Genomic DNA, 17,811 nt, shown 5'->3' with positions numbered 1-17,811 from the left:
GGTCCCTGGAGTGCGGGTGCCCGTCACCCCACAGGGACCCCCACATGCTCAGTCCCTGCATGTGCATGGCCCCATTGAAGCAGGAGCTTTGGCTGCTGACCCCGCCCAGGCACCTGGCACAACGCCCGGCACCTGGCGGGTAGGTGCTCAATAAGCGTTTGATGAAAGAAAAACAGGCATGGAATTCCTTGGGAAAAACGACTGCGGCTGACATTGCATTGTCTCTAAAATACAATGATCTGAAACACAAGGAAATCCAGACTTCCCAATCCAAACAAAACGGTCCCGCACAACAGTTCTTCAGTTATTTCATCAAACTCCAGGAGATTCTGACGGACTCCTGCTGTCCTTCCAAGCATGCTGCTTGGGCTCTGAGGGCACCACAAGGGTCCCCCGGCCCGGGTGGGTGTCACGTCAGGGCCCCCAGGCACGGACACGCGCGTGTGTCTGGACCTCCCATCCACGGCAAGTGTGAGCCCTCCGCCACCTCCCAGCCCAGGCCATGTGTCACCCTTCAGGCTTCCTCAGTCTCTCGTCAGCAGGAAATCCAGTTTTCAGTCGGATAGAATGGCCCGTCCAATTTTTTTCCACATTTAAAAAGTGGGGGTAAGATATCCATCGTGTAAAAGTTGCCTCTCTAACCACTTTGAGGTGTTTGGCTCAGTGACCTGTGAAGCTGAAACTCCATCCCCCTTAAAGCCCTCCCGGGCCCCTCCCTCAGCCCCCACACCCTCCTCCTGTGTGCCGAGCAGAGGGGCAATCACACGGCGCTTGTCCTTCTGTGTCTGGACTGTTTCACTCACACAGATGCCTGTGAAGGCCCATCTCATCCATTTACCCTCCTCCTCGGCGCCCCAAGCCCTGCAGGCACGCCCGCCCCTCCCCTCGACGGCGCTCTGGGGTGGGGGTGGACGAGGACCTGGAGCCCAGTGCTCTTGGCCTGGTTCTGCGTCCCAACCCGGGGCAGCCTGGGGACCCCTCCCCCAGTGCCGGGGTACCCTGCCCTCCGGGCCTGCAGACCAAGTATAAGCCCAGACAGGGCGGGCGGGTCCCGGGGAAACCCATCCTGAGAGCGGCTCTGATAGAATCCTCCAGGTCTGCACAGCATCAGCTTCCACAGATGCGAAAACAACTGTCAGACCAGAAGCATCGTAAAGACACACCCCACCACCCGGAGCAGGATGGCCAAGCCCGGTGGGGTTTCGCTGCTGAAGAACAGTGGAAGCATCAGGGCAGAGTTTCAGCTCACGCGCTCTGGGCTGCCCTCGGCCCAGGACCAAAGACCCGCAGGGGGAGGTGCCCACGTACCGAAGAGCAGCGGGCCACCCGCCTGAAAGCCTCCCGCCCAGGGGCTGGAGGGCCTGTGAGCGTGGTCTCAGCAGCCGACAGTGACACCCCAGGCTCCACCACGTGCCCCTCTTCCCGGCCTCCAGGGACGAGCTCTCCGGCCTCCTTCAGCTGCCCCTCTTTCGGTGATGCAGCGGCCTGGTTCTCTGAAATAGCCCTTAAGTGACGCAGCTTTGTGCAAAGAGTACCAGGGGACCCGCAAGAACCAGACAGGGATGCCTTAGGAACTGGGTGGTACAAAGGAGACTGAGGGCAGCGAGTTGCCAGTTCTTTGGACAAATGGGAAAACCAACCAGGAGTGCCCCCTGCAGAAGGCCCGGGGAGGGGGCACTATACACCAAGGGAATTCCCAGGAAGCGCATCTGAGCTGGGGAAGCACGAGCTGCGAAAAGCAGCTGCTGGGAGGGCCACGTTGCAGGCCTTACGGTAAGGTAACTCATGACTGGCCACCGGTGGGCAACATCCACACTCACTCGAGAAGGGTGCAGGGCACGCTCGTGTGCTCCAAGGCACATCTCCTCTTGAGTCCATCCAGCGCGCCAGTGTACACGCAGGCACTCAGCATGGCACGCTCCTCACTTGGGATATAGCATGAGCCCACAGCGCTCAATTCTCACAAAAGGCATGTGTGCTCCGGGTGCTGCCCGATGGATGTCAAGTGCTAGCCTGAGTCAATGGCACCAGAAGGCACACAGCTTCAGAGACAGGCGTTGAGTTCCTGGGGGGCGGGCGGGAGGCTGGATTACAGGGGGGTGAAGAAGGGGGCGGGCGACTCAGCGCGGCTGCCGGCTGCCGGGTAACAGCCCCACTCCGCTCCGCAGGTGCCGGCCTCGCTGTCCGCTTCCCTCCGCGATCCAGGGAGCGGAGGAAAGTGACTAGCACTTATGGCACTTCAAGCTCGCGTGTTTTCTTTAAGGCCGGCAGCTAAAGGGTAGGTTTTTCCCACAGGAAGAAAAGGTGAGGCTCCAGTTCTGACACATCACATCCTAGGAATTCTGATTCACATTAAGTTAGGACTGAAAGTGGGAAGAGTGCTTTAAAAAAAAAAAACAGACATACACGAAATGAACAAAGTTCTGTCCCTCCTGAATGAGACAGACAGGATTAAACCTATGCTTCCCCATTAATAAATGTACAAAGCACTTGGTCACTCCCAGACAGCACAGGCTCCCCCGCAACTTCCATCAGGAGAGATACTGGCATCTGTCAGCTGAGAGGCCACAGGACACTCTTCTAAGACTTTCCTTTTCCTTCAAGGGTATTTCCGGAACGAAGAAGGAAACAGTAGGGGGCGGGGGGGAGATGTCTGCTTCCCAAGGGAAAAGCTGTGTGGGACCAGACCGCGCCAGTCCAGGAGGGCTCCGGAGCTTCAAGGGGGTCTGCTCTGGCTCTGGGCAGGCTATTCCCAGACTCTCCTCTGACAGGGGACCCCTCGTTCCCACTTGACCCTGACTCTGAGGCCAGGCTCGTCAGGTGCACCTGAGTGCACACACACATATGCACACATCACACATGCCCGCACACACACATGCACATATCACACACGTGCGCACATGCACACATGCGGACATCACACGTGTGAGCGCACATGACACGTGTGCACAACACACACGTGTGTACCATACACACAACACATGCACACATCACAAACGTGTGCACACATATACACGCATGCACGCACACACACACAGCGTGCAAACCACGGGCACCTACCTGCAGTGCCAGGCTCGCACCAGGAGCTGGTCTGCAGAAGTTCCTGGGCAGCCTCTCCTCAGCCCCCAGACCGCCGGCCCTGCAGGAAGCAGGCATGGATGCTGCTACTCCTAGCGGGGCCGTGGGTCCCCTGCCCCTGCATGTCACATTCTCACCCTCTGTTTGGCTGCAAGCTTGTGGGTCTTACTTACCAGAACCCTACTAACAAAGCAACAATATTTAGCTGCTACTCTTCCCTCCTTAGCTTCCCAGGTGGCTCAGATGGTAAAGTGTGCGCCTGCAATGCAGGAGACCCGGGTTTGATCCCCGGTGGGAAAGATCCCCTGGAGAAGGAAATGGCAACACAGTCCAGTACTCATGCCTGGAAAATTCCATGGACGGAGGAGCCTGGTAGTAGCAAAGAGTCAGACACAACTGAGCGACTTCATTTTGAGCCTGAAATCTAAGAATGCACGTATCTTTAAAGGTCCCCTCCAGAAGCTGAGATGTTTGACTAACGGTGTGGGGATCTAGGGTGTAAGAGATGCAGCCTCTTAGACGGGTAGGGAGGGGTGATGGTGATGCTGAAGGCACCTGGGCCAGCCCCAAGGTCGGAGCCAAGGTGGGCGGGCCCACCAGGAGGATGCAGCAAGAGCCTGGAGAGACCAACAGGCTTTCTGCCCTGACCTGGACCTGGGTTCTCATCTGTCTGGGACGTTCTCTGCTGCTGGTGGGGAGAGCGTGTCTCACAGGTCACACGTGTGGGAGACGTCCAGAAGGAGGCTCATGAAACCTGCTCTTCCAGAGACAGAAGGAGGTGCTGAGGACAGGAGACGGATGGAAGTCTCACTTCCCTGACCTCTGAATCCTGAACCTGGTGGAAGTGCTTTGGGTCCAAGAAAGCAGAGGCCCGGTTTTTAAAGGCCCCTCCCCTGTGAAGGAGAACGGAGAACCAGTAGCAGCCCCGAGCCTGCGCCACGTTCTCCCTGAGCTTGCGGAGCTGCAGTCTCAGGACTCCTGCCCCGCACCTTCCCGAAGGGGTGGGCGCCACCCGCCCGCAACGCCCTTCTGCCTCCTCTGCGGCCCGGCCAGTGGGACCAGGAGGGGCGGCTGTCCTGGCCACACCCGCCTGCCCCCACTGCCGTCCTCAAGGCTTGCTGGTTCAGTGTTGCCCTTCCAGCGCCGAGGGACAGCTCTGCTGCTGGTCTAGAGGCTCCAACAGAAAGAGGTGCTCACGTGGAGTCAGGAGTCCTCACTGCAGGTCCTGGCCCGGCCAGGCAAGGCCTTCCTGCAGCAGGGTTCCCGCGGACGAGGGCTGTAGTGTCCTTGATGGAGGGGGCACCCTGGACGCCAGGGCCAGCAAACACACATAGATGGCTCAGTCAGTCAGTCAGTTCAGTCGCTCAGTCGTGTCCGACTCTCCGCGACCCCATGAATCACAGCACGCCAGGCCTCCCTGTCCATCACCAACTCCCGGAGTTCACTCAAACTCATGTCCACAGAGTCGGTGATGCCATCCAGCCATCTCATTCTCCGTCGTCCCCTTCTCCTCCCGCCCCCAACCTTTCCCAGCATCAGAGTCTTTTCCAGTGAGTCAACTCGTCTCATGAGGTGGCCAAAGTATTGGAGTTTCAGCTTTAGCATCAGTCCTTCCAATGAACATCCAGGATTGATCTCCTTTAGAATGGACTGGTTGGATCTCCTTGCAGTATAAGGGACTCTCAAGAGTCTTCTCCAACACCACAGTTCAAAAGCATCGATTCCTCGGCGATCAGCTTTCTTCACAGTCCAACTCTCACATCCATACATGACCACGGGAAAAACCATTGCCTTGACTAGACGGACCTTGGTCGGCAAAGTAATGTCTCACAGTGCTGCAATTTAAGTTGCACTTTCCAAAATTATTCACCTCTCTACAAAAACAGCGTGGCAATTTGACTTCCTGTTACACCCCACCACAGGGCAGGTGGCCAAGCAGCCACCGGGGTCAGTGGGTCCAGGATCAGAGAGAGAAGTGAGGAGGCGGTGGGCAGAGACCCTGTCCTCTAACCCCCTTCATAAAAAGATATGAAAACAGAACGGCTCCATCACCCCAGAGCTGGAACCAGACAAGCCCTGCCAAGGCTATCTGTCAACACACGTGCAACTAGCTGAGGATCACAGGAGACAGCCTGTAGCCAAACACCAAAGCCCTGAGACTCGAGTTCGTGAAAAAGAAAAACAAAAACGCAGAGCTGAGAATGACAACCAGGACGACTACTGACAATCCAGCTCATGTGACAAACCGAATTTAAGAAACAAACCAAAGTACGTACTGGAATTACAATTTTTTAGTTCCCCAAACCCAGGAATGCAATAGGCCAGGCCCAGCTGCCTTCCAGACCATAGCAGGAGTGGTAGCCTTTCCACTGAGAACCCGAGTCCTTCCTCAGGGAGGTGGATGGGGGCAAACGAGGCACCCAGAGCACACCTCCCCTGCCAGCAGGCTCCCTCCACCTGCTTCTGGGCTCGGCCCCACAACCTCACTGCACGGCACTCTCCAGCGGTGGGCATCCCAACCCGCAGCCGCCCACCAAGGACTGACATGGCAATTTTGTGGCATGCCGAAGGGCAGTGGCTTTTCTAGAATCTGTATTTTCTATTTGGCTGGAATAACTCTCCTCATAATTGCAGGTGTCTCTGGAATTAGCTCTTCCCGCAGGCCAGCAGCCATGCCGGGCAGGCATGGAGCTTGAGGAGCACATGCCTGGCTTAGAAACCACTACCTCTTCCCAGATTCCCGTGGCCTGGGCAGCCCTCAGCCTGGAACCCAGGCGGCCCTCAGCCTGCACCCACCCTCGGGGCGGTAGGGTGATGAGGTACTTTGAGGACCGATGGCTGGGATCAGTATTTAGGTTAAAGTCAACTTCCTGGGCCCATGTGTGAGCTCAGGCCACGGCCGTGGTGGGGAGAGCACTTCGCCTTCCAGCCACTGTTCCCCAGGTCCTTGACGCGGCAGACGTGCGATGTCAGGTGAGGGGCCAGGCAGAGGGCTGGGATCTGAGTGGAACACAGCCCCCAGCAGACAGAGCAACGAGCTCTATTCATGGACGGCCATCGGACCAAACCAAAAAGGCCGGGATGCTGAAGCTGAAACTTGGGCGAGACGCTTCAAGGTTTAAACACAGCCCACGTGCCCCTGGTGGGCTCCCCCAAGGCAGGTGGGCCAGCCCTCCCAGCCTCTGCTTCCTCACGTTGCCACCTGAAAAAAACCCACCGGTGGGAGGGTGACCAGCGCTGTGTCCACAGTATTTACCTGTGCCCTCATCGCCACTGGAGACAGGCCCAGTCATTCACAGAGCAAACACGTATGACTTGCACGAGAGGCAATGCACGTGGCTCCGCTGGGGTGGGCGCTGACTGGCTCCCTGGGGAATCCCACGGGCCTTCTGTGCTGCATGCATCAATGGGTCCAGAGGCCCCAAGAGCCCGGGGGGGGGGCCGGCCATCAGGGACAGACTCTGGAAGGCAGGAAACCAGGAGCTGGGCTTTGATGAAGGCACACGGACACATCGGGCATCCAAGCTGTGTCATTCATTCTTTCCACCCACAAATACTCACTGAGCCTCCCCTGGGCCTGGGGCACTGGTGAGTGTCTGAAACTGCTCTGGGCCCGGGGGTGTAGGGGTGGGGGAAGGGGGAGATCATGCAGAACAGTGATGGGAAGACGGCACTTCAGGTGGCTCCTTGGAGTCTCCAGGGTGGGGAGGACATGCACAGGCTGACCATGAGAGCCTGGCCCAGTGATGGACTCACCACACAAGTGAGGAGCAAGTCGATCAGCCCTGGACAGAGCTGGATGCCCCAGGGCAGACATATCTGATAAAGGACTTCTTAATAAAGAACCTCACAACTCATTAATGAGACAAACCACCTGACTGAAATATCAGCAAAAAAATCTAAGCACGCACTCCACCTAAGATCCACGAATGCCCAATAGGCACAAGAATAGACGTTTAACATCGCTATTCGTCAGAGGAATGCAAGTGTTCTCAAGGACGTGGGGAATCGTTGCAATGGTCTCTTCTTGTAAAGTGAACCTGCACTTACATGGGACCAGCCACCCTACTCCGAGGTCTCTACTTGTGGGAAATGAAACACAAGTCCACACAAAGACTTGTAGGTGACGCTCAGAGCAGCTTTATTTAAAACAGCCCCCAGATGGAAATGATCCAGATGCCCATGAGCTGGTGATTGAACAGGGGAAAGGGGGTGTGTCCACTCAGTGGCCCACTTAGTGCAGCAGGATGGACGAATCAACTGCCAAAGCACGGCAGAAACCAGACCACCTACTGCGTGATTCCGCTCGTACAAACTTCAGACAGGGCATGATCACGACAGAAGCAGACCCCCACCACGAAGAAGCACTGATGCAAGGGGCCACCAGGGAGCCTCCTGGGACGATGGAAGCACTGTGGTGCTGGTTATACTGCAGACATCTATCAGGTGGATCAAACTGTCCACACTGAGACAGCAGCTTCAGCTACACACACACACACACACACACACACACACACATTTATATATATACACAGACACATACATATATACACATACATACATATATACACATACATACATATATACAAACACATATACATACACACATACACACGCACACACACATATACACACATACACATACGCACACACATACATATACACACATTTACACACATACACACATACAGTTATGCACACATACACATGTACACACATACACACATTTACATACACACATATATACAGTTATGCGCACATATACATATATACACACATATATACACATATGTGCACACACATGCGTATGGATGTATTTGGCTGCACTGCAGCATGAAGGATCTTCAGTTTTCATTGTGCCAAGCCAGATCTTTAGCTGCGGGATTTGAATACCTAGTTAAGGGATGTGAGATCTAGTTCCCTGACCAGGGACCGAAACCTAGCCCCCTGCATTGGGAGCTTGGAGTCTCAGCCATTGGATCACCAGGGAAATCCCTGTTTCAGCTTTAATAATTATTAATATACAAAATCCAATAATAAACATTGTACTTCTGGATGTGACAGATCACTTTAAGAAGCCCTGACTCAAATCAGAAAATTCTGACCACTACATTGACCCTAGGTCCGTCTATGGTTTTTCCAGTAGTCATGTATGGATGTGAGAGTTGTACTATAAAAAAGCTGAGCACCGAAGAATTGATGCTTTTAACTGTGGTGTTGGAGAAGACTCTTGAGAGTCCCTTAGGACTGCAAGGAGATCCAACCAGTCCATCCTAAAGGAAATCAGTCCAGAATACTCATTGAAAGGACTGATGCTGAAACTGAAACTCCCAATACTTTGGCCACCTGATGTGAAGAGCTGACTCACTGGAAAAGACCCTGATGCTGGGAAAGATTGAGGGTGGGAGGAGAAGGGGACGGCAGAGGATGAGATAGCTGGATGGCATCACCGACTCGATGGACATGGGTTTGAGCAAGCTCTGGGAGTTGGTGATGGACAGGGAGGCCTGGCATGCTGTAGTCCATGGGGTCGCAAAGAGTTGGACACGACTGAACTGAACTGAGCATTGCCCCAAGAGTGAAATTCAAGTACAACCTTGAGAAAAGGATCAGGCCCTAATGTCTGGCTCCTATCTAAGCCCATCTCAGAACAACTCTTGTTAAGCTCTGCTCCTTTAGCCCACGGAAACAGCTTCTGCCAGAGTCCTGCCCTCCTGTGCAGTGTCTGGGGTCAGTGACAAGGGTCCCCTTCACCCACTTTGGGCCGTTCTGTCGCAGTGACTGTGATGACAGCTGTCCTTCTCATCATCACTGGTGCATGGTCACACAGAACAGACACACTTGCAACTTTCAAAAGCTACAATTAATGCACAGCCCAGGCATTATATAGAAAAATTAGAATATATATTACCCTGGATTCTCTAAAATGGATGCAAGTCTCGTGTAATACGTATACACTCAGAACCACACGGTGAAATGTAAGCTGTGTGGAAACTGAGACGCAGAACCTGTAAAGTGTGAAAGTGCCAAAGAGCTGTGTAAGCACCAGGGTGCTGGGCCACCATACACGTGATCTGCCACCAAGGAAATGCTCCCAAACTTCCACTCCTGCTACCAACCTACTTCTCAGTAATCAACAGCCTTAATAACCGTAAGAGATCACAGAAGTTAAATATGGGACCTGGCTCTGACCACCTGAGTCTGGCCACACTGTTTTCGTAATGCCCTTAACCATGAACCCACACACCCCGGCACGTCAGAGGCGTGAAGTGCATGCTTGGTAAGTTTCCACGCCACCGCACACGGCCCGCCCAGGGTCTGGCCACACAGGTGGTCTCCAAGACTCTTCTTGCACTCCCGCCCTCTCCCCGCAAGAGGTCTTCCCAGGTCCTCCAGGGGCCGGCATCTCACCCCAGCTCTCCCAGCAAGGTGGCTCTTGCTGGGCTGGTCACTCGCTGGCTCCCAGCACCAGAACGAGGCCGCGTGGGGACTGCTAGACGTGGTGCTCCATCTGTGCCCAGTGGCCTGGCACCTGGGGGCACCGAGGAAGCGGAGTGGGGTGAATGCAGCAATGGCCAACATGCAGACGGAGGACAGGTGCGGCCCACGGCCCCCGGCTCCCCAGGAGAGGGTCTCGACTCGTCCAGGTGGGGGTCATCCCTCCAGTTAAAGCCTCACGTTATGAAAGATGAGACAGACAGGCACCCGGGGTGTCACAGGGAAAGCACGCGGAAGCACAGGGACATGAACACAGAGAGTGACCCGCCTGCCCCTTCGGTAATGTGTCTGATGACACGGTGTGGGCAGGCGAGGCACCTGCCATGCTGGGACCCGCACCAGCCCCCGCCCACCGCCCTGAAGGGGCCACCGCTGCACCCACGACCTGCGACAGGCAGGCCTGAGTGTGTGCTCTCTGAACAGAAATCACACCCTCATGTTCAGAGAGAGACACATTCCAGGGATAGCCAAAATAAATCAAAGTTTTAAAATATTTTACGGTGCACACGTGGAATTCTAGAATGAAGCACCCTTCTGAATAGTTTGGCTTCTCACCCGGACTCTTACAAAGTTGGGAGCTTAGAGGTTTAAGACTTCCTTAGACAATGAGAAAAATTAAACACTCTGACCATGTTTTTTTAGGGCCTGAGACATTTCCCGTAGAAATGTGGAAGGGATGACAGCGTTTTCAGAGTGTATCTCTGAGAATCTCAGTATTTCTGGAAATACCCATCATTCAGGCACCTAACTTCCACAATAAACTCCTATTAAGTCAATAACAAGATGAAAATAAAGAAAACAGCATTATTCAGTGTTTTCTACAGCGAGGCCTTATTCTGAGCAGGTGCCCGGCCCCCGACCTGACCTGAGATTCACCTCATTCTACGGAAGAGCAGTGGGGGGTGGGGGCTCACAGGCTCGACCAGGATGACACGGCTGGGGGCCGCACTGGGGGTGTGGGCGCATGGGCTCGGCCAGGATGACATGGCTGGGGGCTGCACTGGGGGTGGGGGGCCCGGGGCTCGGCAAGTGGCACCTCATGGAAGGCGAGGGTGTGCCAGGTCAGAGCTTCAGAAGGCCACACATGCTCGGACACCCAGTACCACCTGGCCAGGGCTTCTGACCCCACGTGAGCATCTGGAGGACCACCCCCGCCTACCCCGCCCCCGCTGACACAGGAGGAAAGCCCAGAGGAGGCTGCTGTGAGGGGTGACCGGGGACGTGGTCAGCCCGTGTGCCCACGCACACCCATGTGCGATGCTCGGCCCGGGACGTGGGTAGCACTTACCGATCTGTAACAGGACTGGCGTGACCAGCGCCGTCTCCATGGCATAACAGAACTCCCTGCCGAACATCACGGCCCCGTGCATCACCCACAGGCGCACAGGGATGCGGTCGACGGAGCCCTCGCTGACGGTCTCGTCCCGCGGCTCTGCCTCTGCCCTCCCTGGCTTCTGCAGGTCCGGCAGGGGCACCGGGAGCTCTTGAACTTGCATAGATTCTGCGTCGGCATTCTGCGGAGCCATTTTCATCACCACCAAAAATATATATCTCTCTCTCTTTACTCTATCTAAATAAATACTTCTATCATATATCTTTAAGGATAAATTAAGACGTCTTCGCTTTCTGCTTCAGCTGCGCTCCTCCGGCAAGTAACACTTATATTCCTCTTTGTACAAACAGGTATCTTGAAACTTCTCACAGTCGGATGAGACACGCAGCAAAACAGAACGATTTTTGGTTGGATTGAACATATGGCTTTCTGGCTTACTGTGAATTAGAGTTAAAAATCCATAAATGCCATTCAGTTAATACCAGTTTCATCATCATTACTGAAGAGGTGCTGAAGCTCCGTTCCTTGCTGCTGAGAGGCGGGCAGGTGACACACGGAGGTAGGTCGCCGGCGTGCCCCATCGAGCGACTGGGTGATCTGCAAAGGAGCGAGAGCCGGTCACACGGGCCGGGGCCGCCCGCCCCCACCCGTCATCCGGGCCCGCCCCAGGCCCTCGGTTCTCTGAGCAGAGGACAGAGTCACCTGCGGAGAAAACAAAACCAGTCCCTGGATAAAGAACGTTTTCCAGGACGGAATCGGTCCTGGGGGAGGATACAGCCGGGACAATGGGAGACGTGACGAGAGAAAAGGGCACGGAAAGAGCTCCCCATTCCCAGGTCAGGGACCGATCCGCGGATGCTGGGCCCTGAAGGGCTGGGTGCTGACCACCACATCGAGGCGCACTCTGGGGGCACTGAAACCCGGGCCCTGGGCCTGCGCTCCCACCGTCCTGGCACCGGTGACCAGTCTCCACCTGGATGCACATGCCAGGAGCAGGTGCCGACTGCCGAGAACCTACCTAGAAGCATCCCCTCGCCTCTCCCCCATGAAAGGCCAGACAAGGATGCACTTACATCCCTGTTCTCTGGACAAGGGCCTCCGTTCAAGCTGAAGGGACCTGACATCACACAACAAGTGACTTTATGTTAAGGTGGGTCGGTGGGTGGATATCTTACCAAAAAATTTCAATTGTTTTAAATAAAAATATTTCTGCTTAACATTCACTTAATCCAAGACATATAGCTCCTACTTTTCACCCCAGAAAGGACCAGAAGTTGAGGGGTGGTCTTCACTGAGCCCCCTTCTCAGGGAGCCTTGGAGGTGATAGGGGCTCCCTGGCCTGGCTGCTGGCAAAACTGAGCTGCTGACCCTGGGGGTTCAGAGCCCTCACCTCACTCTTCCACCAAACTGAGGCTTTCTCATGCTCTCTTTGCTTCCACCAAAACTTCTCAGGCAATCATGGGTCCAAGCCAATATATCTGCTTCTTATGCCTTCCACTTCACTACAAGTCCACAACTGCAGCCTTCACCTGTGACTTCTATCAAACTTACAAATGTCCGCTACCATGCTGCTACTGCTGCTGCTAAGTCACTTCAGTCGTGTCTGACTCTGTGTGACCCCACAGACGGAAGCCCACCAGGCTCCCCCGTCCCTGGGATTCTCCAGGCAAGAACACTGGAGTGGGTTGCCATTTCCTTCTCCAATGTGTGAAAAGTGAAAGTGAAGTCGCTCAGTTGAGTCCGACCCTTAGCGACCCCACGGACTGCAGCCTACCAGGCTCCTCCATCCATGGGATTTTCTAGGCAAGAGTACTGGAGTGGCTTGCCATTGCCTTTTCCGGTCCGCTACCATACAATCAATCATATTGATTAAGACCAGTGTTTCCAAACTGTCACCTTCCTACAATCTTTTCTTAAAAACATGTTATCATGACACTTCCTCATATACACAATGTAAACAGAATAGTGTTCAAGCACCCAGCGTGAACCCTTAGCAGCACTCTCATTATATCCCTGATCAGCTGAACTCTTGGCAAGAAGGACAGTAACCAGTTTTCTCTGAGACCTTAAGGACTTAATTATCATCCTCAAACCCATCAGTTCTGTCCCCTCACCCCTGGTCCCACTGTGTATCTATCCTGAAAGTCAGGTTGAAATAAAGCAAACTCTGCGAGTTGAAAGTGAAAGTCATTCAGTTGTGTCCGACTCTGTGTGACTCCATGGACTACAGCCTACCAGGCTCCTCTGGCTGTGGAATTCTCCAGGCAAGAATACTGGAGTGGGCAGCCATTCCCTTCTCCAGGGAATCTTCCCAACCCAAGGATCAAACCCAGGTCTCCTACATGGCAGGCAGATTCTTTACCGTCTGAGCCACCATCATGAGAAATGCTGGGCTGGTTGAAGCACAAACTGGAATTAAGATTGCCAGGGGAAACATCAACAACCTCAGATATGCGGATGATACCACTCTAATGGCAAAAAGCAAAGAGGAACTAAAGAGCCTGTTGATGAGAGTGAAAGACGAGAGTAAAAGAGCTGGCTTAAAACTCAACATTCAGAAAATGAAAATCCTGGCATCTGGACTCATCACTTCATGACAAATAAACGAGGTATAAGTGGAAACAGTGGAAGATTTTATCTTCTTGGGCTCCAAAATCACTGTGGACTGTGCTGCAGCCATGAAGCTAAAAGACACTCGCACCTTGGAAATAATGCTATGACAATCCTAGACAGCGCGTTAAAAAGCAGAGACATCACTTTGCCGACAAAGGTCCATCTAGTCAGCTATGGTTTTCCCAGTAGTCATGTATGGGTGTTAAAAGTTGGACCATAAAGAAGGCTGAGCACTGAAGAACTGATGCTTTCAAACTGTGGTGCTGGAGAAGACTCATGAGAGTCCCTTACCCGTCAATCCTAAGGGAAACCAACCCTGACTATTCACTGGAAGGAATGATCCTGAAACCCCAACACTCTGGCCACCTGATGCGAAGAACCGACTCACTGGAACAGATTCTGATCCTGAGGGCGGGAGAAGGGGACGACAGAGAATGAGATGGCTGGATGGCATCACCGACTCAATGGACATGAGTTTGAGTGAACTCCAGGAGTTGGTGATGGACAGGGAGGCCTGGCGTGCTGAAGCCTGTGGGACAAGGGCTGGACACGACTGAGCAACTGAACAACAACTGCATGTCGGAGAGTGAAGAGTCCTCTCAGCAACAGCTGACACTGAGGCGATGAGGTTCCGCAGTGAGTGCACTGCGGTTATTTTAAGGCCGTTGAGTCTCAGCCCTGGAGCACTGGGCGATGCCTGCAGATGTTTCTGGTTCTCATGACTGGAGGCAGGGGTTGGTATCCTGCTTTGGGGGGCGGGGAGTCCAGCGATGGGCTCAGCAGAGAGCGACTGTTTCCTAGGGTTATTACTAAACAAGAAGAAAAGTGCTCTTAAAAATGCTGAAACCCTTATCACGTGAATCAGTCAACCAGCCCAGAATTTACAAACTCAACTGCACTTCCTTCCCCTTTATTTTCTTAAGCCAGCCTCTGCCCAAAGCAGAAGAGGAAACACAGGGGAGCTCAGGACACTGGTTCCCCAAGGAGGGGTCTAGGGTTGGGTTTTTAAGTGGGAAGGGGTGTGAGCTGTCCCCCCCCAGTCAGTCACCCAGGCCACAGAAGGTGGCGTTACTGGGCACTTATTTTCCAAGAGAAGGTAAGAGCCGCCGAGGGGCAGAAGCCCAGCGGTCCACCTGGCCTCGGTCACGTTCAGGCTGTGGGATCCAACCCCAGGCCCAGGGCTGCACCTGCCCAAGGGCCTGCGGAATCAGCTAGAGATGGCCAGGAAGCCCGGGAAGCAGAGGCTGCACATGGGGGAGCAGAGGGCCCAGCGCCCTTAGGAAAGCCGCCTGCCGTCAGACCTCCAGGCCAGTGCCGGCGCGCCCCCCTCTGCAATGCAGAGCGAGTCTCCACACCAGAGTCCCTCCTCATATCTGGGGTCCTCACCAAACGTCTAAGAATGGCCCAGCCATGGTCTCTGGAAAGAAAGTTGGCGGGGGAGCCCCTAGTGGTGGTGGTGGCTGCCACCTGCCCTTCCGGGACGCTTCCAGGCAGAGGGTCCAGCCACCTGCCATCTCCCGCATGGTCAGGGGCAGGCACGGCCACCAAACTGGTCAGCAGAGCCTGCCTCACACGGGGCATCATGCTGGCCAACCAGGCAGCCCAGGGACTGTGCACTTCCAGACCTCAACCACAGTCGTGTGTGCAGTCTTCTCAAAAGGGGGGCCTGCCGGGGTTGGGCTGGTGTTGTGGCCCGTCAGGGGGCTCACCCACCCTCCAGATCCGGCCCTGATGCTCCTTCGGCGGGGGGCAGCAGGAAGGACCCAGGCTTCAGGGCAGAAAGCCTGCCCCCCTTTCCCGCCGCATCCCACCTTCCCAGTGGCTGTTCGGTTGCTTCTGCGTGATTTATTTACGAGCCCGCCCCCAGCACTCTGAGATTTCGCCTCCCTCTCCCCACACTGACTCTGTCTGCACTGGGTCTGGTTCCCTTTCACCCAGCGAGCCCGGCAAAGGCTCTGCAGGCACAGAGCCACCAGCAGGTCCTGAGCTGGGGACACACCTTCCCTCCCGCAGCTTCTCCTCCCAGAATCTCGATCCACTCCAGCATGTTTATTTGCAAGAACTCTATGAGCAAATGACCTTTAAGAGTCTGACTAGCTCTGGAGGGAAACGTCAGTATTTTTACTGAGATTTCACTGATTTTATAAATTAGCTGAAGGAGAACTGCCACCCTTAGGGCTGTCTCTCCATATATCCGAGTCCAAACCCAGTGCCTTTCGGGAGAATTTCAACACATTCCTCCCACAGTTTTGGACATTTCTTGTGAAGTTTCTACCTGGTGATTTCATCTTTCCTGTGGCCACTGCGGATGTGACTTTCCCTTGCCTTAGACCTTCCAGGTGGTTGGCTGTGCACATGAAGGGCGCCAGGGCTTGCTCGCTCCCTTAGGTATAACTCACACACAGTGAAAAGGCACCACTCCATCAGTTTTGACTCATTTATGTCAACAGGGAGGACATTTCCAACATCCTGGCAAGTCCTCGTGGGTCCTTTCCCATCCAGTGAAGGCTCATGGTTTTGTATTTTAACTTGATAACCTGGTTCTCTGCCTAAGTGAGAATGGGTTGGGGGAGGAGGCTATAACCAGACTGACAGCAAGTCTAAACAGCACCAAGATGCATCCAATCCCCAGCTCAATGGAGGCTTGACCTTGGGGTCCCCTCAGTCTGAATTATGCAGAGCACCTGCACAGGACATGAAGCAGGGATCCAGGCGGCATGAGCTGCCCCCTTCCTGGGCTCTGATATCCGCCCCCTCCCCGCTCCAACTCGACTGTGATGGCCCCTTCTCCTCAGGGCTCTGCTCTACAAGAAGACGGAAGGAGAGCGGCTTTGAGAAGCAAAGGAAGGTGTGAGTGGGAAGGGTGTCTCTCCATTTAGGGGGACAACCGGACACCACTGTGAAGTATTCGTTCAGCAAGCAAACTGCTTTCTTTAAGGAAGCTATCTTCTAGAAAGGCTAGAGCTGTTAATTACAGCATCTAAAACCATGAAAATGCTTTCCTCTAAAGCACCTGATGTAAAAGGCCCGAGCTAAAGTGTGACAACACACGAAAGCAATCTGAGGATGACTAGGCTGCTACCTCCCGAAAGCCTCCTCCTGACTTGCTGAAAGGAGCGGAGAGGCTTCCACTGTGACCTGTTCCACTAGGCTCTTCAGAGCCCAGAGCGACTCTGAAGTCAGGCCTCCCTCCGGAGGCTCCCTGACGACGATCTGGTCATGATTCGCAGATGCACCGAGACAAGTGAAACTACAATTGTTCCAATCAACAACTTCCTCTATTGTCCTGCTTCTAATTTCAGGGTGACTGATGCCAAAACACGTGACTTCCTACAGTCTGCTGTGTGGAAAAGCTGGCTGTAAACTTCACATCATCAAAAACTTAACTGAAGCATAATTTTTTGACAGGCAGTCAGGAGTCACAGTATTCGATGGGAATACAATCTTGAAGGTCAGGGACCCACACGTGCCAGAGAACAGCTGGAGGGGGGTTCACGCGCCTTGGCTCCTGTCTCGGCCCCATGTACACACACGTGCACACAGCGTCGGGGACAAGCAGCCCGTGCTTTGTGGTGTCTGATTTGTGGCAACGGCTGTTTGATTTGTACACTCACCATCTAAGACAGGCATCTCTATCGTCGAAAAACTTACCAGAACGGCTAATGTTTTCCTAAGACGTCATCAACTATTAGCCTCAGATAACCCATCCAACCAATGCACAGGCCCACCCTCCACTACCATCAGCCCACTGTGCCCTCCCTCCAGACAAGCACGGCAAAGGTGACTGACCAAGGCCAACACCGAAGCTGGCGAAACCGGGCAGACGGTTGCATACCAGAGAAGACCAGCTGCTGGACCAAGAGTAAAAAAGGTATAAAATGGAATCAAGCAAAGTCAAGGTACCCCTGATACAAATGGGGAAAACATTCTGGTATAATATTGTTTATAAAGTTACGTCCTTCAAAGCATTTCAGAAATGCCATTGATTTCCAACATAAAATCAATGCTGTATCAAGAGATTAAGAAGACAGGCCCCAAGACTGGGAGAAAATACTTTAAAAGACACAGTGATAAAGGAGGCTATCCAAAACAAACCCGACGGTGAGGAAATGAAGAACTCAGTTATAAAGGTGGGCCAAGGATCTGAACAGACACCTCACCAGAGAAGACAGGCGGCAGACGAGCACAGCAAAGGTGCTCCACGTCCAGCGCCTGTCTTCAGGGAAACGCAAACTCAAGCAGCACTGAGACACCCCTCATGCCTGTGAGAACGGTCCAGGCCCAGAGCG

General features: G+C 54.1%; 1 protein-coding gene across 3 annotated transcripts in view; it reads right to left on the bottom strand.

Annotated features, from left to right (window-relative positions):
• Positions 1 to 17,811, bottom strand: part of SLC45A4 (solute carrier family 45 member 4) — a 64,002-nt gene that overhangs the window by 16,969 nt on the left and 29,222 nt on the right. For all 3 annotated transcript variants that reach the window (XM_088844824.1, XM_055432107.2, XM_055432106.2), the window contains one exon: positions 10,865 to 11,506. In XM_088844824.1, coding sequence (XP_088700950.1) covers positions 10,865 to 11,108 — 244 coding nt within the window. In that variant the 5' untranslated portion in view covers positions 11,109 to 11,506. The remainder of the gene's footprint in view (positions 1 to 10,864; positions 11,507 to 17,811) is intronic.

Source organism: Moschus berezovskii, chromosome 16, assembly GCF_049115385.1.
Source record: "Moschus berezovskii isolate FMDL1 chromosome 16, NW_MosBer_1.0, whole genome shotgun sequence".
Classification (NCBI taxonomy): Eukaryota; Metazoa; Chordata; class Mammalia; order Artiodactyla; family Moschidae; genus Moschus; species Moschus berezovskii.
Note: the sequence above shows the minus strand (reverse complement) of the source record. Positions and strands in the feature narration are given on the sequence as shown.